Source organism: Aptenodytes patagonicus, chromosome 13, assembly GCF_965638725.1.
Source record: "Aptenodytes patagonicus chromosome 13, bAptPat1.pri.cur, whole genome shotgun sequence".
Lineage (NCBI taxonomy): Eukaryota > Metazoa > Chordata > Aves > Sphenisciformes > Spheniscidae > Aptenodytes > Aptenodytes patagonicus.
In genome coordinates, this window is record NC_134961.1 from 6,745,403 (window position 1) to 6,771,182 (window position 25,780).

A 25,780-nucleotide genomic window follows, 5' to 3' on the forward strand; every position below is an offset into this window, starting at 1 on the left:
CCGTCCCTCCCTGCTCCCCCTCCAAGGTCCCAGCAGTAAGTGTGGGGTGGACAGCTTTCCCCATGCGCTGGTTTGGTAGGGAAGCTGTGTTGGTCAAGAACATGTGCTGGGTCTCCTGAGCAGAGCAACAGAAATTTGGCTCATTCAGCAAACACCTTGTGATAATCTGAATTCTGTCCCCACCTCTTGGGAGGGAAGGGAAAGGCTTTGTCTGGAGACCTTGGGGAAGAGAGGTGTTTCCCATCGTCTTTTGTGCCCCAAGATCATACCACCTTTTCAGTGCTCTCCAGACCACCTTTATCCAGGCCCCCTTTTCTGCAGACAGCCACTCTGTCAGGACATTAACAAACCTGGTAACACATTGGGGATCCCCTCTGCACAGTTCAGGCTGCAAGGCTTCTGATCAGAGCCAGCAGCAGCTCATACATGGAGCATTTACACCTGGCAAGGTGTCATTCCCATGTTAGAGGGAATCAAGTGTCAGAGGTAAGATAGCATGAACTGATGGCAAATGTTCACCATTAAAAGCCAGGTGTCCCGGCTCAGGGCTAGATCCCTGTCTGCTGGACCTTAGCAGCTTTCATGGCAAAGGGTGTAAATCACGTCCTTCCACAGCAAGCCTGCCGTGAGTGGTATTCATGGAACCTTCTCTCTCTCTTACTCTCTTCTGTAATTTAACTGACTCCACTGCTCTGTTTTCATTCTGTTGGATTGTATGTTCTCGGTATATTTTTTTTTTACTATATAAGGGAAAGCATACTAGAGATCCATCCATTCCTCTGCCTCCTACCAGACAGGAACAGCACCTCTCCAGTGCAGAAACTGAGTGTAATAACTCATTTGAGTGCTGACATACTGAGCAGTCAGGGGAGAGTCAGGAGAACAACAGAGCTAGTCATGGTGAGGGGAATTTGCAGTCTGATCTGGTTCCTATAGATGTGCTCATTAGTCTAGGGAATAATATTAGGATATTCCCTGTGGAACTGTAGGCACGTTTTACCACCACCAGTGGTTCAGTTCCTTCCCCTCACTTACGCCATTAGTTGTTCTCTGTGGTGAGGGATTGGCCATATAAATCACATCTGCTCTCTGCCAAGATGACAGATTTCTTAAGCAGGTGATAGTAACATGCTTCCCAGCATAAGCTGTTGCATGGTGACTGGAGATCTGTGCAGTGCCAGTAACAGACCCACACCGTGTAGCCACAGTGTGTGGGACCCACCAGATGCGTTTCTTCCATCTGGGGTCATGCAGTGAGCCTAGCTGAGATAGTCACGGTGCCCTCCAAGGCTTCTGAGACTGAATCCATGAAACCCCTATGCTTCATAAACACACATGATGGCAACGGGTGGTTATATATAGAATGTAGACAGATTGTTTGCATTTCAACTGGCAGGTAAAATAAACCAAGTGTAATATAGCCCCAAGAATGAAAGCAGAGTGCACTTGCCAGCTGCATTTCATCACAAAAATGTGCGTAAATCACAGCCATGGGCGGCCAGCTTCAAATGTTATGCTGACAATGGCTCTAATGTGCTCCAAGGCAGGGAGGCTTGACACAGCTGGACAGTGGGGTGTTCACTTTCTGCAAAGGGAAACTGTGATGAGAGAGGGCCTGTAATGAAGAAGGTGGCTTTCACAAACAGAGTGTGGCATTGCATTGAGCCTGTGTCTTCCTGCTGGCTGTCAGCTGAATGCTTTTCATCTGGGAGTGGGTTTGGTGAAAGGGAGGTTGGCTTTGATCAGGTAAGCAAGCCTCAGGGTGAGCACACTCCGTGATCCAAAACATGCATACCTGGTAGTCCCTTGCCTGAGCGACCACAAGATACAAGTTCGAGGAAGAGCTCGAGTGTCTGGTTCGTGGCAGCTGTGATCAGCAGCTCCAGAGATCATGGTGCCTGCAGGCAATGCGCAGAGCCCCAGTCAGGTCCCTTTGAGCAGCCCATGTGGCTTTGGTACTGCACATGGCAGCAGCTTGCCATTCTTCCAGCTGCCTCCATGAAAGGCAGTTGGGCTGCAGGGACAAGAGCAGGGTTAGCAGAGAACAGCAGAGGGGGAAATGCAAAAGACTGAGACAGCCAAACCAACTGATGGGGGCAGGAAAACATGCTTAGGCATCGTTGCCAAGGCTTGAAGAGGAACATGCCCTGGAGTAGCGGGAAGCAAGGAGTGGCTTGGATTGTCTCAGGAGCTCTGGGGAGGATGCAACTGCTGGTTTACCAGGAACACCACCTCCCATGTTAGCCGAGGCTGTCTCTTTGTTTCCTTACATTTCTCCAGTCTGTCTGCATCCATCTTTTGTCGTCTTGGATTTTTTGTTCCACGAGGCAAGGATTGCATTTTGTTCTGTGTACATCACCCCGCCATGTGGGGCTCCCGGGCAGGGCCTGCTAGATGTTATTACAAGTAATAGTAACAGTGGGAATGGGAACAGAGCTCTGCACCTCTCCCGGCACCAGTTTTTATGGCTGGAGGTTGTAGGTAGACTCTGAAACTGAGTTTACAGCTCAAATGCAACAGGAGTGTAACACAAGGGGATATGCAGATAAGAGGATGGGGAGGGCGGTACATGATGGTGCTGTGCCATGGACTAACGGTGCCTATAGATTGGTGGTTCCCAACTGTTAGGAGGCAAAGGAAATAGTCATGTTTAATGTAATACTTTTGTGCATTTCCATCCACTCCCTGTGGATGATTGCTTTCTCTGTAGACCTGGAAAATACAGAAAGGCTTAAAAATAGATTTAACTGAGAAAATGTTAGGAAGGTGGACAGTCATGCCACACCTGAGAACAAAGTGGGGTTAGTATTTGGCAGTACATACGAAATTATGGCAACTTAGTCTGAAAGCTCTGTGTGGAGATTCAGCAATATTGCTAAGGTGTCCTGTACACCACCCTTCTCTGGATACCTCGGAGCTGAGAGGCAGAGCTGGCTGTCCCCATCAGCAGGCAGAGGATTAAAGATGCTCAGGGTAGCAATCCAGCTCCTTACACCAGAGGAGAAGAACCACTGCAAGGAAATAAACAGGTATGTTTACTGCTGCTGTCAACCTGAGTCATAAATTTTCCTCAGGTTTTAACCAGGCTTCTCCAGCTGGGACAGTGAGATTTTCCAGAATTATGAATGAAGCTTTAAATGTCTCCTTGAAACCTCCTTCTGGATCTTTTGTTACAAGATCAGGATGCTTTTTTATAAATGATTTTGAGAGGTGGGGGGAGAAAGCTGCATCTGAAAGGAGTGAGACTCTTACTCGAAAATGAGGGAGATTTGGCATGCCTGCATGCATTCTTTTAAAGCTCTATTTTTGTTTGCTCTGTCTGGTTTACAGCCTTAAAGACAGCCTGACTCCCAATTTGGGAAAAACACTCTGTGCACAGGCCTCGTAGCATCAGTGGTAAAACTTGCTAGAGCAGGGAGTCTGCCACCAAGGAGGACGGGGCAGGAAGACCTCTTGGTTTCTTTCTCCCAGTGAATGCATTTCTCAGGAGTTTTCTCTCCTGCCTGATGCCTGTACACATTAATACCTCCTCTCTCCCTGTCCTGTCCTTGTCCCGTGCACAGACAAATCCAAAACTTTTTACCATAGTGCCCGTGGAGAAAGCAGCAGAAAGAGAGTCTTTTATTTATTTTATATACTCCAAAGGGAATTGACTTTGCTGCAGAGAGACGGATCCTGTAGTTCTCTGGCTCTTGGCATGACTATACATGGACTTGTCTGTGCTTTAAGGTTAGTTTGGATTGAGGTGGTTTATGAAGCCAGGGTGTGCTGGCTGCTCCTAGGAGCTCTACCTGGAGCTTGGTGATGGGACCAGGGGAGCAAAGCCCTGGCTCTGTGTTTCCCAGGTATGCCTTGCTCTCAGAGCTATCCAGAGTCTAGGCAGAAACTTCACAGCTCCAACCTGCCCCAAATCCAGTCAATAAGAGGAAATAGATCAAACCACAGGGAGCTACTCAATATGGGAGAGAATCAGAGTTTTCCTTTTGTTCATGAAGGGTTCAGAGGCAAAACATCAACCATGTCAGCATTGTTCATCTCTGGTCACTGCTGCCTGGGAGTGCAAACAGTTTAAAGTCATTTGTGTAAATTAGTTTTAGCCAGAGAGTCTGAAAGCAGGGTGTGTTGCCGAGCAATTATCTCCTTGCAAATGGCCTGTGTTATGGGGCCATATAGCAGAAGATCTCTCACTTGTGCTAAGGTCTCTTGAAGCTGCCAAAACAAGAGATCGGCATCCTGAATGTCTTTGAAGCAAAACTACTAATACGTTATGTTGGGGTGCTGGCATGTATCAGCTGATATGTGTGCCAAAGTACAAGGGACTGAACTGCAGAGCGTGGAAGTGCAGGGGGATTAAATGCCAGAAATCTCCGTTTATGCTGAGGACTATTAGGAGCTGCAAATGCCTCTGAAAGCCCCTAGAGCCAGAGGTGAGTGGGGGGACAGCTCCCCACTTCCTCTGAGGACAACATAACCCACCAAAACACTTTTCAAAGATATCCAAAAGAGCATTCCCCTTCCTCTTCTTGTTCCCCACTCTTCTTTCCCTAGCTGTGTCCCCTCTTTAGGGTGCCACTGGGATGTTCTAAGGTTCAGGCTGGAATTACGTTATTCACATCCCTTCCTTCCTGCTGCCAGAGTACCAGCATATACAAATACCCCCCAAAGTAGCGGGAATCGCTCCCTTGCTGCAGTGTGGGGAGTTTGATGACTGAGGACGTGCCTCTGCTCCTTCCTTTCTCATGCACAGATTCTCCCTGTTCCTGAGATTGAGTTTAACCTGTGAGTGAGTGATAGACAGGCAGGCTGAGACCAACAGATACTGACCCTGCAGCTAATAGTGGAGCGGATGTTTCCCACCTGAGCTTGCAGAAGTCCTTTTGTATTTCAGAAGTGATTTAATGCTATGGCTTTCCTCCCACTCCTTTTTTTCCCCCTTGCTAGTCAGTGTGTAATGGCAGAGGGTTTCATACCTATTTGATTTTTTAACTATAGCATGAAATCTGAATGTTGTATTTATGGCTGCAGCTGTCACTCCTCTGAAAACATGCAGTGAAATGAAGGTTAACAAGTTTGGGCTCTCAGGAAAGCATGTAAAACAGCACTGCAGAAGACTTTGTGTCATCACACCAGAGTGAAGAACAGATATTTTCTGAGGTTCTCCAGTCCAGGGTTATTTATCATCATCTGAAGCAAATACTTCTCTAATTGTATATCCTGTTTGAAATTCTCGAAACCCCGTATCAAATTCTTTTCCCTTGTACAATATACACAGAAAGTACAGGATACAGAGCCTGAGGGGATGGTTTAATAGTTTAAGAATCAGGCTGGCACTAGCCAGACTTGATGCAGCCATATGTTCAAGTCCCAGGGGTGACCACTCACCAGGAGGTAGACAATGCTCCGTACCATTTATTGTGTGTTCACTTAAAAACAGATGTCCCGATTACCGTGGCTGAAGGAAGAGATACTCTGCCTCTCTTCCAAAGAGCAAGGGCACGCTGTGCTGTTCAGTGTCCCCCCTGCCACACTTGTACTGTTTCTGTGTGCTTCCTTACTCCTGTGTGTGCACGGTCTGAAGTTTGAAGCACTGGATGGTTGATTTTAATGGAGATTTGCTTAAATCAGAGTAAATAGCTTTTGGCCTTTGTTTAAACAGAACTTTGGTCTGAAAAGTAGCAAATATACTTGAGAATAGCGTACTTGGTATAGAGGTCTTATTAGAGCCTTAGGGCTCGTGGCTGTGTCTCTCTAGGGTCACTGTGCTCAGGTTTGGGCTCTGTGTGGCTCAAGGTAGTTGTGTCAACACAAGACGTGACGTTTCAGCCATGCCTACGGGCCTTTCTGTGCCTGACTCGGTACCCGGGAAAAGCAGAGCAGAGCCAAACTGGGACCTAGCATGGGTGTTGAGGGAGTTGGGCACTGGTGCAGACCGGAGCTCTGATCCAGCAGGACCATACGGATGGGGTGGGATGCGAAAGTTCTGTCTTAACGATGCAAATGGTGAAGCCATCAAGATTGATGGGGCTGGGGTGTGGGAGAGTTCAGACATATTTCTAGTAATCGCATCCTTCCTGTTGTGTGTTGTTTTTGTTTCTAAGACTCTAAAATAGACTATGTAGGAAGTTGCAAGATTTGGACTCCTCTGCCCAGTTTTGCAGATTAAGGAGATAGAGCTGCTCTGAGAGGCAGCCAAACACAGCTTCAGTGCTCTTCTGAGAAACCTCTTAATGCGTGAGGATCGCTTCTGCCTTGCAAATGCTCACGTCCCTCCCTCTCTCTGTCACGTTCACACCGTAAGGAAATTGGGCAGGCTGTCCTCTCCTGTATTAATGCCCCATTGCCTGCAGTTAATTAAACTCTGCATGATACTCAATGCAGCGTGTCAGTTTGGTTAACGCCTGTCAGCCAAAGTGGTAACTTACCCCCATTATCTGCGGCTCTGAGTAAGCAGTCATATTCTGGGTCTCTAATTCACTCCTCAAACTCCTCTCGCCCAGCGTTTGCTGCTCACCCAGGTTTTTGCCATGCCGAATTTGGCACCCAGAAGGTGCTGTTCCGTTTTTTTAGCATCTCCATAGAAACCAATTCGGAGTTGCAGAGTGCAGGGTTTGTGCAAATTTAAAAAGAAACAAATGTAATGGTTCCATTCAATCAGGTTTCGAACTGTCAGTCACTTGGAAGGAGCGTGGGTTTCAACGATAAAGTTGGGAAGAAAAGCAGCGGAAGTTCTCAAAGGCAGAGCTGCAACAATTTTCTGCTATATGAGCCCAGGATAAAGCTTTTATGGTAGCGTAAAGTTTATCTGAAGGTTGTTTAGAAGGAGACACACACACTTTTTTTTTTTTACTCTTCCACAGAAATCTAGATAAATTTCTTGCCTAGGATGATACCTGTTTATGTGCAAAGCTGCTTTTTTATGTGCAAGCTCACTTCTTCACCTTGTTAACACTGCCTCTCAGTTTGACCTCTCTTAAAAGGTTTAAATGCATATAGATTAATGTACTTTTGATGTTTGGGCTAATGAAGTCCTGTGCCTCCTCTGCTTAATTTTCTAGTTTATAGATAGAGACTCAGCACTGCTCAGGAGGAGCCAGGATTGGACCTCGGGTTGGTTTGCACCTGACTGACAGAAAAGTTAATTCTGGGTTGGGTAGCAGAGCGGCAGGCGTGAACAGAGGATGCTTCTCTATAGTAATTAGTGCTTCTCTGTCTCTAGCACAACCACCTAAGGCAACTTTTAGATGGGGATGAACTCAGAAATAAAAAAAAACATCGTTAGACAGCAAAGGAGGAAACTCCGTGCTGTGCTCAGATGTCCAAAGGTCGCAGTGGTTTAGCAGCACCAGTCCAGGTCCACGGTCACCAAGGCAATAGCTTATTGCCATGGAAACACTCACCACCTTCTCAAGCAAGAGCATTTGAGCAAGTCCTGATGTTTAGCAAGTAATTGCTTGAGATCCACTGTGTATCCCACCCCTTGACACATTTGGGGACTAAGAAATAAAGTAATTTGACAGCTTTCACCGTGATCTATCTGTTTTGAAAACCCATGAGGAGGATTTCCATCAGGGCAGAAACATTTGCGAGCTCAGTTGCTTTCTCAAGGGCTCACTGTTTGCACATGGCTGTTTTAGCTTTACTAGTTTATTAAAGCCACTACGCTGGAGATTGCATCTAAATTCTCTTTCACTCCGACTCTCTACAAATAAAACCTTGTGTTGCCTGTTTCATATGAGAACTGACATAGCTGTTTGGAGTATATGGATCAGTTTGGCTTATTCTTGGGGTTGCCTCTTCAGCAAGGGGTGGTTGGCCCTGCTCCCAGGGCAGGGCACTGGACCAAAGCCCTGGTGCGGCTGGCGTAGCTGTGAGGTCTGGTTAGAGCAGAGGGTTGGAGCAGCCCTTCCTGTGCACCTGTTCCTCGTGGCTCTTGCTGCGGGAGAAGCATCGCTTCTGCTAGTCAGAGCCATGGCAGGGATGTGAAAAGCTGCCAGGAGGAAAACTTGAATGGGGCACAGAGGAAGGTTGCAAATGAAATCCTTTTGTGTTTGTTTGTTTGTTTGTCTGAGCTGTCACTGACGGATTTTCCCCGGGTGAATGCATGTGGGCAGCAGGTTGGCAGAGCCGTGCAATTCAGTAGGGCTGTGGAGTGGTCGGGCGCTGCCCCAGTGCTGTCATGAGGGAGCAGGCGGTGCAGCAAGCCAGAGCTCATCTCCTCTGCCTGGAGGGTTTCCCCTGACGTGGTTCCTGCACGTGGGATCAGGGCAGCGCAGAGGATAGCATGGCCTGCGCAGAGCACGAGGGCCAGGCGCAGCCTGGTGTCAGGTGGGAGGAGGAAGGGAAAGGGCTGCCTGGCCCTTCACCCGAACCAGGCATCTTCTGTAGAGAAATTGCTGCAAGACGATAAATCAGGAGGAGAGTGCTGCCTCTTTTACCTTTGCTTTCCTCTGCCTCACAGCTCCCCTTGAAATGACAGCAGCCCATAATTGCACCGCTTTGGCGCTCACGGCTTCAGTGCTGATGATTTGAGAGGTGTTATTATTGTTGCCATTAGCAGTGTAATTAGTGTTAGTACAACAGTCCCCTTTGCCCAGTGCACCAAGGCTGAACTAACAACCTCCGAAACCAAGTACATCCACTCCACCAGCTTGGGGGAGACAGTCTCTACTCTCAGGTGTTCAGCAGTCCTACATCTTCTGCAGCTTGGCACTGCAGCCTCGTACTAGTAGTGAATTACAATAATTTTAATTAGTGCTACTGTTATTAGGACTAATATAATTGACTTCCATTATTTTAGCAGGGATTTTATTTCATTATATGAAATCAGAATGGCTGAACTTTTTTTTCTGAATCATTTTGTTCCCATAACAATAGAAACGTACTGCAAATCCAGGGCATGTTTGGGGGTGAGGCATATTTCATGCAAAAGGAATGAGAAAAATGCAATGGAAAGTCACCTCCTCATTTTTAAGTCCTGTTTTCCAGATTTTTGTGTTCTTCCCCCAATATTAGAAATAAATATTATAAGAGAAACACATTGCAAAGCCAGCACAGTTATTTTCTGTGAGTTTTGTTCCTTGGTCATCTCTGAATATTGGTGGTGGTTTAATATAATTTCATTTCATTGGGTTTTTTTGTCAAGAAGGTAAAAATGTGGAAGCACTGGGCCATCTCCAAACTCAGTGGTGGTTCCACTGAAATCGAGGAATTCTGCCAGGTGAAAATCCAATAGCTGTCTGTAAGATACAAACAGCTGATGTGAGGAGGAACAAGAGTTGCTGAGCTCTCCTGCTGGTTTGTGCTCACATTCAGTAATTTCAGGCTTTCACTTCGTGCAATGTCCAAGTGATGCGACTACGCTGAAGGTCTTGCAGTTCCTTTCTGACCTCTTTTGTCCTTTCTTGCCTTAGCAAAACAAATTGCTGTTGTCTCAGGGAGCGAGAGGGATGATGGTAATTGTAATTTCTGAGTTTGAATGCCTGTATTGCGCACACTCAGAAGCTAAAATGAAGCAGCGAGCTCCCAGAAGCGGCTCATTCCCTTGTCTCCAGCAGAAATGCTGGTGGTGTATTGCTCACCACTGTCCGCCTGCTCTGATGCAGGCTGTTACCGAAGACACACCTGAAGGATCAGGACCAAGAAGCCTTCCTTGCCAGTCGTAATAGCACATGCTGCAGGCTGCTGGCAAATACAGGCTCTGGTTTTGTACCTTTTCATCTTTGCTTTTTCTTTTTGATCATTGTGGATGGTTTTAATTGCCACTTTAGTCTGATGCTCATGGCTAAGAAGAATGTATCAATAATTCACTTGCAAGAACAACGTGGCAGCTCTAAGGTTCCCATCTGCTGGCTTTGGCTGCAGGCTAGAGCACCCTGGGCTGTTTGCAGCATTGTGTTCTCAGGGACAAAAATAAGCTTGTAACAATTGCTTGGGTTGCTTTAGGTTTGCTAGAGGGGAGGAAAGGTGGATTTCCCCTGAATTTGTTCTCCTGGCTCCTAGCCTATCTTTGATGCAGAGTAGAGAGGAGTTGCTGCCTGTATTACAAATGTGGATTTGCAGATAATCATTTCCATGCTGATGAAGCTTTTGGATCTTAAGCTCTTCATGAGTGTTCCTGGAAGCTGCAGAGAAACTATCAAGACTGAGTCTGTACCAAGTGCAATCCTGTCTTGGAGGACAAAAGGGCTGGAGGTTCCCCCAGCCGTGCTGTCCCCGCAGGATGTCCCTGAGCTTCATCAGCTTATGAAAAAAGTGGTTAGATGTAGCTACCCACCCTAGCAGTGGCTTGGATCCTAAGAACCCAAGGGATCTTTTTGGTCCAGTGTCACAAAAATCACAGTAGCTAGAGCTCAACTCACCTAGTCCCTCCTCTTGCTCTAAGGCAGGATCAACTCTTCCTGTATCAGGGTCGTAAGTGGTTTCATATCTTTTAAGATGACCCCAGAAGGTGAGCGTTCTTTGTTAATGAAAGTCTCTGCACATCCCAAAGGGAAGCCCATAAAGAACTGCCTGTGCCCAAATGTCTGATATGTGTTTAGGACCACGTGAGAGCCTAGGCATTAGTCTAGGAGTTAGGAAAAGGGCTTGGGAGTCCTGACATTTGGCATCTCATTGTAGACACTGAACCTTCCCTTGGTGACCCAAGAATGAAGGCTCAAGTAGGCAACACCCTGCTGTTCTGTAAGATACACTGCCAAATTTTCTCCTGATGTCCACCCAACATTTTTGTTTTCTTCTTCTACCCCAAGATACTTGAACCTCAGAAAAGTTCTCCTAATCTTCTTCCATCTTTCCTTCTTCCACTTAGCACTCAGAGGTCAATTACAGCAGATTGCTCAAATTTTTCTGAAGAATTACCCTCTCCTTGAACTTATTTTCCCATCAGGCCACTTCAGCTTCCTCTCCTTGGGCTTAAAAGATGACTAAGTCAAGGTCTTTGTCAGATATAGACTAAATATATTCCCCGTCTTGTTCTTCCCATCAGCAGTCCTCTGTCGTGTTTTCTTGACGTGCCTCTTCTCCTAATACCAGTACACAGCCCGCAAATCACGAATGCGCATTTTTCAAAGGGACTCTCCATAAAGGTCTATTAGCAAGGGATGAGTAATGGTTTGACAAAATAGATTTAAGTGGCCCCTTCTGAATCATTGGCAGTAATAGAAAGAGTGTGTCCATTTTTTGATTAAATATTTCCAGTGCCATTAGCTTGGGTGAAGTAAACAACTTCTATTGAGTTTGCCTGCTAATGACAACCCAAAGGCCTTTGATCTCTCTGCTATCAGAAAGCAAGCCTGTTGCTTGGATGTGGATAAAGATCATATAATCGTTGCTAAAGGTGCTTCTTGCAGTACAATCAAAGAGTTTGGAAACGGTTCTTTATTCTCTCGATGTTCATGCTCCTGCCACCTTTAGTGGACGTTGTCAGAGCCACCTGCGATGGGCATCCTGTAACCTCTGTGCACAGTCAGAAATATGCAACTGTAGTTTGGCTGCAAGATTTTAGCAAAGAAAATCAACAATTAACCTTGATTTCTTGTGCAGACTCCTTGAGGCAGGGCCTCTGTGTTCATTTTTGTCTGAAAGGGGCTGGAGCATATTTCTATGTTCTTTGTGTCTATCCTTTTATAGCATGTCTCACAATATTGTATGCTTTTTCTTAAATTCTCCAGCTCTTGAAATCTTGTGACTCAGTTTACATCTAAAAGGAAAAGATAGACCCTAGCTCTTCTTTCTAGTTAATGGTATGGAATACAAGATATTTTCAGCCTAAATATCAAAAAATAAAAGAAAGAGAAAAAGAAAATAAATCAGTATGAATTATGCTTTTTTTTTTAAAAAATCCATGCTTTGTGATTAGCCAGCAAAGCTGATTTCAGGCATTAGGCTGATGATTTTTGACCATTTGTTGTTGACTTCAGCACAGATAGTGGTCAAGAAAAAAAAGGTTTGCAATGGGCAAGAATTGTGTGAATATAATTCCTTGTGTGAGAGTGTAATTTTTTTATGGCGAGGGATAAGCCAAATATATTGGATGAGTCAACACAGGCCTTGCTAAGAGATGTCACGCCTCACAAATCTGCTGGTTCTTTGAAGGACTCCACCAGCATATGGATGGGAATGATTCAGTCTGTATAATTTCCTTGGATTTTCACCAGAGGCTCTTAAAGGAAGTAAGCTGGTGTGGGGTGGGATGGCAGTCTGCTTGTAGAGAGAAGCCTGCTCATATTTAACAGCTGCTTAAGAGAAGAGGGAAGGGGTACAAGTAACAGGTCCATTTCTGAAACATTGGGAAGTTGCCAGAGGCATCTCCTGATGCGCTGTGGGACATGTGCTGTCCTGCATACTCCTGAACGATGTTCCAGGCATGGCATTGCTGAGAGTGAAGGGATGATCATGGCTCCCCTTGGCACCAAGCGCAGTCTGAAGAGGCGCGTCCTCGCTTGCACCTAGCACTGGAGGAATTAGTCATTTGCTGTCCTCAGTTCAGGCATATTTCCATTTTTCTTCTTTTTCAAGGAAACTAGTCAGTGTATTAGTGCTGACAGAGATGACCAGTTTGCAGAGTCCACACTTGAGCATCTCTCCCCAGGTGAGCTATTACAGGGCTCTTCGTGTATTGCTGGAGGCATTCATCCTTGGCTGTTATCTGGAGAGAGAGACTTCTTCCTCCTGTGACTTCTTGTTTAATAACTAAACCTGAGCACTTCTGGCCTTGTTTGGGGGTGTGTGGGGTGTGTATTTTATAGGGTTTGGGGTTTTTTTTCATTTTAAGGCTTATTTTTTCAGCCATCTGTCAGACCAAGTGGTCCTCCATCAAGGTACAATCCAGCTGATTGGCCTACTTTTCAAGAATAGTAGCTTTAGTTTTGTATGCTACTGCTGATAGCATTTCAGATTGTCCAGGTCCTTTCCTCCTGAGGGTGGAGAAGACAGCAATTGATCTAATCCAGCCTGGCGTTTATGCCACTTGAAATGAAATTGCATTTTGCTGAATGAAACTGAGAAATGGGAAAGTAATACTGCAAATATATTGTGCCATGTGGGACCTTCTGCCTGGGAAGCTTCCTAAGGAAGCTACAGCGGAGTTGATTATCCCAGAGAACAACCTCTGTGATCTGTAGCTCTTGTTGCAAGAGGCAGAAGTGTGGCAGCCAAGGTTTCTTCTGTAGAAAGCATTCCCAGCCAGGAGTTGATACCAAGTGAACTTGAAGGATTCACACAAAAATCCCAGAGAGTATATGACTTTGGTATATGGTCATTGCTGCATAACATTAACTCTAATGGCATTTTTTTTTTGATGCTGGAGTACATCACGCTTGTATGCGGCTTGCTCCATTCCTCCACTGATGCCCTATTTGCAGCTTCAGAAAGGAGCAGCACGTTTTGCATTTGCCTGGCCATATGCAGTTGGGTAAGTAATTATTAGCAGTGACTTTCATGCCACAGAGCAGAGAGGTAAAAGCAATTCCATAGAGCATTAGGAGATCAAGTAGGTCAATTGAAAGGAGGAAAAATTACCATCGGCTATCTTCAATTAAACTGTTGTCGCTCCACATGAAGGGATCCCATTTAGAGGAAGGCATAAAACCTGAGAGTAGAGGTGGCTGAGAGAATAAATTCTCCATTTTTAATTCCAAAGCCAGAGAGTGAACATTCATCAGTAGGCATGAGGAGGAGATGTCTCTTTCCTTCTGTTTCCAGCCTACTGTTAAGTAGAGCCCATTTGGAAATCTCTCAGCGAAACTTTTTTTTCCATCAGAAAGCACAAACTCATTGAAGTCACAGCTTTTAATAGAAACATTAATGACAGCTAAACCCTTCCTGAGAAGGACTTCTGGTTCTGAGAGGTTGTGGTGTCTGGCTGTCAAACACAGGGCAGAAGGCACCTCAGAATAGCAAACATCTTGGTGACCAGGGCAGTCTTCTAGGAGCTGGGGCATCCTGGTTCAAGTCCCTGGTCCCTTTCCAAGGTCAGAGAGCATAAATAACTTTCAGCTGTGCTCATGTGCATGGGAAAGCACCATCCAAACCATTTTTTCTCGTAAGAGAAGTTATATCATATGAAGGCAAGGCAATTTCCGTGGTTTGAACCATAGTCTAGATTGACTAAACTGGTTTGAAGTTGATTTTAAGACAGTAAGAGTCCTATGTTGTAGTAAATAAACTATATCAAAACGGTTTACAAAGGAAAGATTTTCAAATGCAGAAATTGAAAGGCCCACTTGTATTATTCTTCATATTTTTTTAAGGGCAGGGAATGCAGAGAAGGAAAGAAGCCAGGTCTTAAATTGCTTGGGGTTTTTTTGGTTGTTTATTTTGGTTGTTTGTTTACTTACCTGAGAAATATCAGAATGATTCTGTTTGGTCTTTGACAAGCAAGAAAAGGGGAGAAAAATAAAGGTCAAAATGTAGCCTTCACATTTGCTAGCAGTGTTCTGAGATGTCACTTACATTCCCTGATGGCTCTATGCTTCAGCTGCGAGCTTCTGGCTCTTTAAACTCCCTCAAAGAGGACCTTTTCCCAACCTGCTTCAGAGGCATTAGAATGAAATAGCTGTAAATAAAAACAAGCATACAGCTCGCAGAGCGTAGGGCAACCTTGTCTCTTCTGCATATAATTGCTGCAGTATTGAGTCCCTGCTTGTGAGATGTCGCAGCTTCCCTCCTTCACCAGTTTCTGGGCCAGGGGATGTTCGTGTTTATTATTACAGTTAACCCACACTACGCGCTTACATCTCATTACTGGTGTGTGAAACATGTTCCGCGTCCCAGCCCAGCCAGGGCTGCCTTTTGACAGAGCCTGCAGACACTCCCGAAGCACATGGGCCTAAACACCCTTGCTCTTACTCAGGGGTGAAATTTGCTGTCTGCCTGTAGTGCCTTGAGCTGCTTATTTGCTGGGGTTTCAGGCACGCGCCGTTATTTTCAGTAAGGCAGTCACCAGTGCTCAGCCTCCGCACAGGCTGGGCACAAGCCTGGGGAGGGACACACAGGCCCCTTTAACTGCATCGTTTCTGCATCCCAGTGTAAATCTGCAGTGATATTCAGGCTGTTCTTGTCCCAGAAGTGTAGAGCGGGGGGTGTTTAGGGGAGGCAGGACAGAGTTCCTCTGCCTGGGTGATAAATACCTGCTGTGACTGAGGGAAGAGACCAGCTCCCAGATGCCAGCACATAGAGCATCCGCTCTCATGCTGAATGGCTGATTACATTGTTTTGGACAGGATAAATAATTAATAGCCTCAGGGGAGCTCGAGGTGACAGATTCTCCTATATGCTCCATTAAGCATTTAGAAACTTCAGCTTGGGCCTGTCCCATGCCATGTCTGGTTGCTGGGCTGACTTCGGAGGGGTCTGAGCGTGTGCCAGGAGGGCAAGTGCTGCCGATGTCTTCATGTCCTTTGGCCAAAATTTGCTCTGTAGCAAAATGCCTGTGATGTGACTGTTAGTTATAGCTCCTGACCCATGAGCAGAGCCTACCTGAGGAGACTAAGGCTCCTCTTTAGTTGAATTTGCCATGGGAAAAGGATATGGGCAAGAAATTGGCGTTTGATGTCAGTTCTCGAAGGAGTGAGTGTGCAAGAAACACAGCTAAGGGTTTCAAATACAAAGCTTGAGCTTGTAAGAGTGCAAGGCTTTGGGGATCACTCTGGATGCAGGTGAGCTGTGGTGCATGGGGAGGAGGGGACCGCTGGGTGCCCTGAGGACTGGGATGAATCAGCCACCTCCAAGGAGAGGAAAGAAAGGAGACAGGCTGTGGGTTAGAGATCTCTGCACTTTCTCGATGGGTTAAACCCAGCCTCCAACAGTCCCATGCAATGTTTTATGCAACCCTTCATCCTATATTCAGAAGGCACACAGGTCCAGGGTTGCAGACTGATGCTCACTGCCTAGCACAGTCGGAGTCTTCCTGTAATATTAGTATTATACACACATTCCGTACATGTTCTAGTTTTTTAGAAAAAGTTAGAGGAATATTTTGTAATTTTGAGCTCTCTTTAGCAATTTCATTGATTTGCTCCCCTTCTGTGGTGCCAGTGCTTCAAACTCATTTAAGCTATTTTCCACAATTTTGAACAGTATTTCTTATTAAAAAAGTCTAATCCCTCCCAAACCATCGCTTTAATCTGTCCCAGAAAACTGGCTTTCATCTCGCAATTGCTTTCACAGTGGCACATAAACCCTACAAATGTAATATGGAGCCCAGTAATCCATCAGTTAAACAGATTAGTTATGTAGGAGGCTGTATGGCTCAGTGAGTAAAGCAAGCAGGCTTTACTCTCCCTCCGTAGAGGAAAAGCCAGCTCAAGTATACATCCGTGCTCTGCAGTCGATGTGCACTGGAGACGCGAAGGGCTTCCTTCTGCCTTGCAGATCTCGTGGTGGGGATGGACCCTGGAGGGTGGCTGGTTGCGGTGTCTTGGTTCTCCTCTCAGATGAGTGAGCGCAGACATCCATCACGAGATGAAAAGGTGAAGCGCAAGGCTGAGCTGCCAAGAGGCACCGTCTCCCCCCTCCACTGTGAGAGGAGGAGAATTGCACTGCGGTTGGTATCTCTTTGCGTGTTTTTTTGGGACTGTCGCCTTTTTGCAGCTGGTGACATCATGACCGAGGCTGCAGGTGTCCTGGTATCACCTGTGTATCTGTGCAGCCTGCAGACACCACTGGGAAGAGCCTTCAGTGGAAAAGTAGAAATTCTTGAGTTGCCATCCTGACCCTGCCTATGGCTCACTGTGTGAAGTGGACCTTAAAATCCCTATAATTAGGTTTCCTTTCAATAGGGTGGAGCAAAGCCTTCGCACCCCGTTACCATAGATCAGGCAGAGCCACAGCTGACACTGCTGCCTGGTCTCTGGAAGGCAGGAGCTCATATTTGGAAGAAGGAGCAGGCTGTGCACAAGTGCTGGAGAGAGCATAAGTCCTTGAAGCTAGACCTCTTCCTTCTGGGTGGTGTTCTGTGCTTGGCTGTTACTGCATCTCTGCTAGGAAGTATCAGGAGCAGTCCCTCCCTTAGTCCTTGGGCACAGCTCGCAAATGCCTTCACAACCTATGGACACGCTAAAAAGTAAAGTTGCTTAGTGCTGGGTGGGTTATCCAGTATTGCACTAATTGCATTGGTTTGGGTTTATTAATCTAAAAAGTTCTGTGTTTTGGATTTTCCCTCCCTCTTCCACCTCATGTTAATTAGCCTGAATGCTTTCTCCCCTGCTCCCTGCCTCTCTCATGCATTCCCTTTGGTTTTTAATTCTGTGAAATGGGGTTGATGCCAGAGACTGCAGACAGGTGAAATCTGTTGCAATGGAATAACTGATAATTGGAAAATGACAATCTCTCAAAAATGGGGTGAAGAAAGAAAATACGGAGTGTCTGGAAGCAAAGCACAAATTGACAGTTCACTATGTCTCTTCTTCCTGGTCAGAGTGTCTGCAGACCAAACTTAAAAATATAAAGCAGAAAAGCCAACATAAACAAGTGCTCAAAATCCCATTGACAGCTTTAGGCCCGGGACTAGAGAAAAAACAACATAAGTGCAAAGGATGTTTATGAGACTAAATGTCCTGGATTTGTTTACCACTCCTCTGCATCTCTGCCAGCCTCAGCTCTCCCTGTTCAGGAGGAGTCGAATGGCTGCTTTGGGCTTGGGGGGGATTTCTGAAGCAAAGCACATCTTTTATTCTGGAAACTTCCTTCCCTGTTCGTTCAGTAGGAGGGACCAGGTGTCTAACAGCCTGTTTCTCCAGTGTGATGCAGGTATGATTATTTCTACTCAGCATCAGAGCAAAAAGGTGCCCCAGCCAAGGCATGGTGCCATCCTGCTGGTGATTGAACTTAAGCTATGTAAAATAGGTGGTTGTGGATGCAGCAATCAAAAGAGACAAGGTAGAAGACAGGCGAGAGGAAAAAGAGAGGCACAAAGAGATAGTGACTTCCCTGAAGAACTGCAGTAATTCAGTTGCACAAAGAGAATCTAAGGCTGCAAAGTCCTACTCCTGTTCTTCATCCTCTGCTTGTAGGAGCCATCAATAATTTGGCCATTATGGGTTTCTCTTTTATTGAATTTCTCCCAATTCCAGGAAGGCTCTGGGGTTGTGCTGCGTCTTGCTAAAACCAGAAATATCAGATTCTCAGAAGAGACTAGTCTTCCGAGGTTTTCAGACCCAAACGATTTAGAAAGGATTTTTTGTCTGTTTATCTGAACTCAGAATGAACTGCTGAAACGTTTGAGGTTTGTCCCTAATAAAAACATGGTTTTGAATCACTGAAATATTTCGCAGCATAAATATGGCCTTCAAAGTGAGCAGAGGTGGTTGTGTTTTCCTGGGACATGTTTTGCCTGGAGTCAAGGCTAGCTGTTACTTTAAACTCATGTTCAAGGATGCTGAAATCTTACAAATTGATCCCATACAGTTTCTGCCCTTCTCTTGAATGGTGGAAAACTTACTCCTGCAGCCGAAGTATGAGGATCCATTTGAATCTGAAATCTATAAAATTTGTACTCAGATCTGAACCTTTTTTGAACGTTGCCTGGGGCCTGCCAGTGGGACTTGTGGGTTAAACCACTCTCTGTGCTCGTTTTTGCTGACTGTCTCCAGCATGGCAGTTCCCATTCCAGCCTCCACATCTGGCACTGTGGACCCTCGTACCAGCATGACAGCATTGCCCACCATTTCCCGCACTGCATCCGTTGTGGGGATTCCTGAGTGTTTTGTAGCCTCGTGCAGTGCCACCTGGTTGCCATTTGGCCATGCTCCATTTGGCCTGTCCTGTCTCTAAAAACCTGGACCAATGTAAAGGTCAATCATCACAGCAGCAAAAGATGTGGAGATATCCAAAGCTGATGAGGGGTGATGCTCTCTCACTGTCGTTTGAAAAAGGAAGTTTTCACTGATGCAGTTTGGAGCCCTATGGTGGGCAAGTAGTTTCCCTTGTCAGAGTTGTTAAGGTTTACAAAGTATTTGGCAAAAAGCAAAAAATACCACTTTAGAACTACTCTCTTGGAATTGCATCATTTTGATGCCAACCTTTGTTATCCTAGAAGGGAAGTTGCATTTTGTGACACATCTATGTCTCAAGCAAAAAGCCTGAAATTTCCTTTTCTGAGAAGGTCAAAACAAGACATTGCAGCAATTTTAAAGCTTTGTTGCAACTTCATTTTCTTCCAGCCAGGAAGTTTGACAAAAATAATCCTTGCCATGAAAAGTTTTGTTTTCAGCAAATCAACATTTTGTTTTTCCCAGAGAAAAAGGCTCCTGGAAAAATTCCTGCTCTGGGGTTGGCTTAAATTTGAACAAAACAACAGTGTCTCCTAGTGGCTGACTCCAGGGGAATGGCCAAATCCATCTCGGCTTTCAAGTATCTCTTCCTTGACCCTCCTCCTAGATCTTTGCTCATCAGGGTGTGAGAGAAGCGGGAAATGAATTGTGCTCTAAGCAACAAACCATTTCATAAGCCATAAAAATATCTATGGCAGGCTGTTTTCTAGGCTCCAGTTGGTGTTGAAAGAAGGTAATTACGTTTGAAGGCTGTATCACTGGATGCTTGGCTCATCTGCTGTTCAGCTTCCACTCTAATAATACAAAAGCTCACATCAGCAGCTTAGCCAGCATGCAGGGCTATCCATCCTTGTCTTTGCCCAGTGGGTCCTGCCTCCGTGTCACTGCAGGATTGCGCTCCAAACGTCTTGCGTTACAGCAGTCCTTGTCATTGAATTAGTTCCGCCTTACACCAAATATGATCACTAAAGGATAATGAAGATCTCTTGTCTGAAGCACGATTGGTTTTGCAGTGTCAGCCTGCTGTCCATCAGCCTGCTGTCCGTCAACCTTGCCCGGGCGTCCCCCTGTCATCTTGATCTGCTGGATCAGCTCCTCATCACAGCTATTGATGATCTCATCTGGGCCACCTCCTTGTCCTCTCCTTTCCCTCTTCCTCGTGCCCTCTCTCCCCTCCCCTGAGAGATGGCTGCGGCTTTTCTCCTGCACTCTCTGAACTCATATATGAAGGAAAAGTCGCGGCGCTGGAGAGTAAGCAATAAGGACACCCAATTGTCGAAGGAAATTGGCAAATCAGTTCAAGCAATGGTATTGGCAGATTAACTGGTTGCAATGCCATGTGTTCAACAGGCCACAGAAAAATCCTGGGGTTGGCTTAGAAAACATGGGATTTTAGAGAATAACAACTTACAAATTCTTTTTATTTGCCTGAGGGTGTTTTTAAGTTTGTTCAGCTTAGGCTTTTCAGGCTGGACGCTGACTTTTTTGGTAATGACTCCTGAGATTGTCTTGTCATATTTGCATAACTCCGGGATTTTGAAACGATCACCAGCTATCCCAATCTTCATGATAAAATTGTGACTCTTGGCAGCACATCTGGCAGCAGCAAGGTGAACTTGGAGAACTCTGAATTAAGTTTTACTTTACTGCTGCTGTATTGCAGACTACAAGGTACTGTAGGTCGCCATGGGCAGGTTCTGTATATTTCCCAGCAGAAAGTGCTACAGAACAACTCTGTCCTTTCAACGCTGCCCAAGCTGCAGCTTCTTTGCTGATGATTGTGTCATTAATTTCCCAGCCTCAACACGCTAATAAGCCATCCGCGGCCTGCCATGAACACCCTGTCCCAAGGAGCCCTCAGTCTGCTGCCTGGAGGGACGCAAGAATTTAGCAAGTTATTTTGCTTCTTGTCGAGAATGCCCTCGTATAACCCCGGCTGAGGGGAGACCGAACGCGCCAGCCGCACAAATAGCTGACACATAGCTCGAGGACATTGCAAGCATGGTGTCCCGTCACTGCTGTGGCTTACAGCGGGACGGGCGCCTGGGAGCCCGTGGGGCTATTTCAGGCTCAGTCTCTATGGGGGAGCTGGTTAGATGCCATCCTAGAGCAGCCCTTTTCTTCAGCTATGTTTTCATTGCAAAGGGAAGACCTCTGCCCAGGTTGCTTTGGCATCGTCAGGGAAGGGAGTAGCATGGATGAGCGCTGATTGATTTTAGGGAAGGGAATCACCGTCCCTGCAGCAAGGAAGGTGTGAGGAGGGCAGCCTGGTGATCGTGCTGTTCAGGTGCACTGTGCAGCCACCCAGGCCACCCCTTGCTAGAGACTAAAGAACTGATAATTGCACAGTCCTTCCCCTGGTGTCCCTTAGTAATTAGTGTATATGGATTACAATCATGAGGACTGAGGCTTTTAGTGCTCTTTCTCCTGGATAAATGGTTGAGCAAAAGACAGTCTATTGCATAAAGTAATTTAGCCTATGAATGATGGTTCATTAGCAGCCCACAGACTGTCGCTGCCTATAGTAGTGTGGGCTCTTCCTACATTCAAGTTAACTCTTTCACTCTCTCCTTCAATTGCCAAGGATTCAGTTTGCGGAGTGTGGAGTTAAATGTGGCTGTGCCACAGTATTACAATGGTCTTCTCCCTTCAGAGCCTCAAATAATGCAACAACATCCCCAAGAAACTGCCAACTTTTAACATTGTGTCTAATGATGGATGGGGAATAAAGGAAGCTATTATCAGTCAGGGGATGAGTCAGATATGAAAATAACACCTTTTTCTAGACAATATTATTATACTGAGGAAATTAAAGAGACTCATTTTCTTTTGCAAAGGAACAGGCCTTGAACATTAGAAATGCGCATTGCAGAGCCTGGTGCTGTTTGAGGGAGTAGCTCCAGTAAGTGAGCAAACCCCATCCCGCCTTTTGCATCTGTCCTTGCTGTGCCACATTTCGGAGCCTGGGTGCTGGGCAGACATTGCTGCGCTTCCCAGGAAAGGAACATCTAAGGCTCTGTCTGAAAAGCAAGATTGTAGCCCAAGGTAGTTTGGTGCTGGTGATAGAGGAGGGGAACGGAGAAATCAGTTCTCAGATTTAAGCTGCATGCAGTCTTGTACACTCAGAGAAACCCACACTGATTCTGGAGGGAATCTTGACATTTAGGGCCATGCTGCTGTCATTTTAAGTCAGCTGTACATTACTAACCAGGACTTCAGAAGGAAAAATCATCTTGGGTTTTTTTGGGGACAATATCCAAAGGGAGTTAAATATCTCAAGGGAGATAAAACTGTTGATCCTACTGACTTTCACTGGTATTTGTTTTCCTAATTCTCTTAAGAGATGTCTGCAAGAAAAGTGCTTTGTTCGTATATGAATAGAGCTATGTTATATTGACAGTGTTCCTGCTTTGAATATAGCAGTATCCATAAAGCTCTGCTGGGGATAGTGCAATAAAAACAGCCTGACTAATGCAAGTCCAAATAGAAGCCTTACAAGTCATACTAGCCATTCACCTGAATTGTATCTTCCAACAGTGAACAAGCCCTCTCCTTTGCATAGTTTTAGTTTTTTGGGCCCATGTATTGGGCACAGTTGTTCTGCAACTGCTCCAGAAATGGGATTCTGTGTTTCCAGTAAGACTCACAGGGAGTGAGTGTCCATGAGGCTTGTCTGCTGTTCCCCTCAGACACTTATCTGCCTCCGTGGCTCTCTGGAAGGAACACGGGAAGATGTAGCATTTGTGCATCATTAGCACAAATCCCAGAGCAGGAGGAACATACCAGCCTTTAGCCGTTTCCTCTGTGCATCTGTTTGACCATGTTGCTTTTTTGCCCCATAGCCGGACGAGTTGACCAACGCCTTGGAGATCAGCAACATCGTCTTCACAAGCATGTTTGCCCTGGAGATGCTTCTGAAACTCCTTGCCTTTGGCCTCTTCGGCTACATCAAGAACCCGTACAACATCTTTGACGGGATCATAGTTGTCATCAGGTCACTGCCAGTTCTTTCTCCACCGTGGCTTTTCTACCGAGGGCTCAGACCAGTTGGGGAGTGGGATGGGGAACAGGAATGATGTGGCATGTGTTAATCCAGGGCTCGCTGGCTATGATGTGCTATAATTACGCTGGCCTTTTAGATTCCTGTCATTAGAAGGGCTGTCCAAAGTAAATGGACATGGCAGATGGAGAACAAAGTCTATTTACGCCACACATCTGGCACTGTGGTCAATTTTCCACTCAAGTGCAGAATGGCTGGTCCTGGGAAACGAGTACTGTGAGTGTCCATATCCCAGCAGCGTTCCCTCCCTCTCCCGAATTAACACATAACTCAGACTAGAACAGGGCAAGCAGGAGGGCAAGAGAGGGCACTGTTCTGCTGTCCTCTCCCAGGGGAACACTATCCTAGCCTAAACTGGGGATGTCATGGCATGTGGGTGAGAAGCTTGTGCAGCACCTCTCTGTGCTGGGATTCTTTCTAGCAGCGCTGTTCACCCCTCGATCAGTAATTTGGGACAGAGAAGCCAAGGGAGACACAGAAGGTGTAAACCAGGATAGTGCTTTTGGCTTCAGTTGGCCCATACGTTTGATTCAGAGAAGTGAGGAGCAATAGAGGCCCAGAACAAAGGCCAGTCTGTGGCCTGATCAAACCAAACCACCCCAACAAATGTAAATCCCTCTGGGTATTAGCTTGGTACAAAATTGTGATCCACATTTTGTGGCTAGGCTTGTGACTGATTGTAGTGATGCAGGCTAGCAGGAGACGTGCTGTGTTGTGAAGGGCCACAGAAAGCAAGGGAATTAAAGAATCAAGAAACCAGCTATGAAGTATATAGGTTGTGCATGAGCATGTGTGACTGCATAACTGGGAAGTGAAGGTGTTTTTCAGAAGCAAGAAAGTAGCAGGCAAATAAACTACCCCTTTAGGGCTTAAATGGTGTGATACTCTGTAAGAAACCAGCCTGCTCAGGGCTTTCACAGTACAGTACTGCTGTTTATAGTTGTTCTCCTTCTGGTGTTCCTGCAGCGTCTGGGAGATCATCGGCCAGTCGGACGGAGGCCTCTCTGTGCTACGAACTTTTCGGCTGCTCCGGGTGCTGAAACTGGTGCGTTTCATGCCCGCCCTCCGTCGCCAGCTGGTGGTCCTGATGAAGACAATGGACAATGTAGCCACCTTCTGCATGTTGCTCATGCTCTTCATCTTTATCTTCAGGTACCAGAGGCTGCAGCTCTTCTTCGATTAATTGTTCAGCTTGCTTAAGTAATATGTGGATTAGAATAATGATACACTGCATTTGCTAGGCTGCCTACATGATGGAAGTGCTCACAATAGACGGACAAGCAGACACTGAACAGACTACCTCTTTTCAGTCTCAGTTTTTCATGCAGTACTGTAATTCTGTAGATGAATGAAGTACACAAACAGGCGACAATTGCTCTGGAGTTCTTGGGAGGCTCATTTAGCTGTGTCTCAGGAAGCTGTCAGTAGCTGGACTCTACTAGTGTTATATTTGAGATGGAGGTTGTACAGACTCCCAAGACTTCTGTCTGTTTGACCCTATAATGCTCCTTAGGATTCTGTTCTTGGAAACAGGTTGGATTAGGGAGCTGGCAATATGGTTTGTCATTTTCTAGACAAAGGAGATCCCTGGTTTGACTTCAGTGTAGACAATTGTAATGAAATGTGACACAGAAGAACCAAATGGCAGAGTTTGATCAGTGAACATGTCAGTGGTGGAGCAGAGCCCTTCTTCCTGGGAGATACCATTGGCACACAAAACACTGCAGGGGGGGAAGTGTCCGAAAAATCACTGCAATCCTCCCTGCAACCATATTTCACACAACAATGTGTTTCTTCCATCTCCCCTTTTTCCCACTCCAGCATTCTCGGCATGCATCTTTTTGGATGCAAGTTCAGCCTGAAAACTGACACGGGAGACACAGTACCAGATAGAAAGAATTTTGATTCCTTACTTTGGGCCATTGTGACCGTATTTCAGGTAAGCTCTGGATCCTCTGGGAAGTTGTAATGTAGACCACCTGGACAAGTTATTTCACTTTAAAAAAAAAAAACTATTCCAGTAGGTGTCAAATTTGGACTGAAACAGCCCTGTAGAGTTATTAGGGCAAAGTGATTGTGTTTCTGAGTTAGCTGGTCTCTATAAGCCCTGACAGAGAAGCAATCTACTCAAAATCATCACTGTGCATATCTGTTGTCAGTAAAAGTAAAGTCTAAGAAGGCCTGGAAATCCACCCTATTTTCCTTTCATATCATCGGTAAGATCAAGACCCACAGTCTACTGTTCATTCTGCTCCTATTCTGTAGATCTCTGTCTCCTTACTTGCCTTCACTGCCCCAAAAATGCACTTTGCAAACAATTTCATTTAACTGGGAGTGACAAATACTGTCACAAATCAGAGCTGGAGTTGCTCGCTCTATATGCTGGGAAAGTCTTTATATAAAAAGCTGTGTTTCCTCTGCAGACAAGATCAGTTATGTGCTTGAAATTACTGGCATATTCTACAATGGAGCAATAAGCTGCTATTTCCAGGACATTCTAAATATAAAGATCAGTCTTTTCTCTTTAAAAGCTCAGTCTTTAAAGCCCAAGTGCAGCAAGTGGAGCACAATGTGAACAAAGTTAAGCTAAGTTTCTAAATGCAGAGTGGGTGTTCACCACAGTATCGTTCAAGGTAGAAACTAGTCCAGAGTCTTCACTGTGAAGAATATAACTTCTTGCAAAGTTTTCTTTCTTACAAAGGAGCAAGGACAAATCAGCATTAGTCTCAGAGGTTCACATTTTTCTTTTACCAACATAAATACAGACTTCTGCATTTATTCTAACAGTCCCTTGGGAAATAGAGTTGGCACAGAGCACAAGGGCTCAGTCCTATATCCCACGAAGGTTAATGAGTGGCATAACTCGGTGCAGCTGACTGCATTCCTATCCCCAAAGCTACCTTGTTTTTAGGAGGGTTAGAGGCCATTTTCATTGTAAGCATTAATTAAT

At 45.7% G+C, this 25,780-nt stretch overlaps 1 protein-coding gene across 1 annotated transcript in view; it reads left to right on the top strand.

Moving 5' to 3' along the window:
* CACNA1H (calcium voltage-gated channel subunit alpha1 H) overlaps nucleotides 1-25,780 on the top strand; it is a 129,361-nt gene that overhangs the window by 49,232 nt on the left and 54,349 nt on the right. The window contains exons 9-11 of the mRNA XM_076351409.1: nucleotides 22,613-22,764; nucleotides 23,797-23,982; nucleotides 24,652-24,769. Of these exons, the coding sequence (XP_076207524.1) occupies nucleotides 22,613-22,764; nucleotides 23,797-23,982; nucleotides 24,652-24,769 (456 nt within the window). The remainder of the gene's footprint in view (nucleotides 1-22,612; nucleotides 22,765-23,796; nucleotides 23,983-24,651; nucleotides 24,770-25,780) is intronic.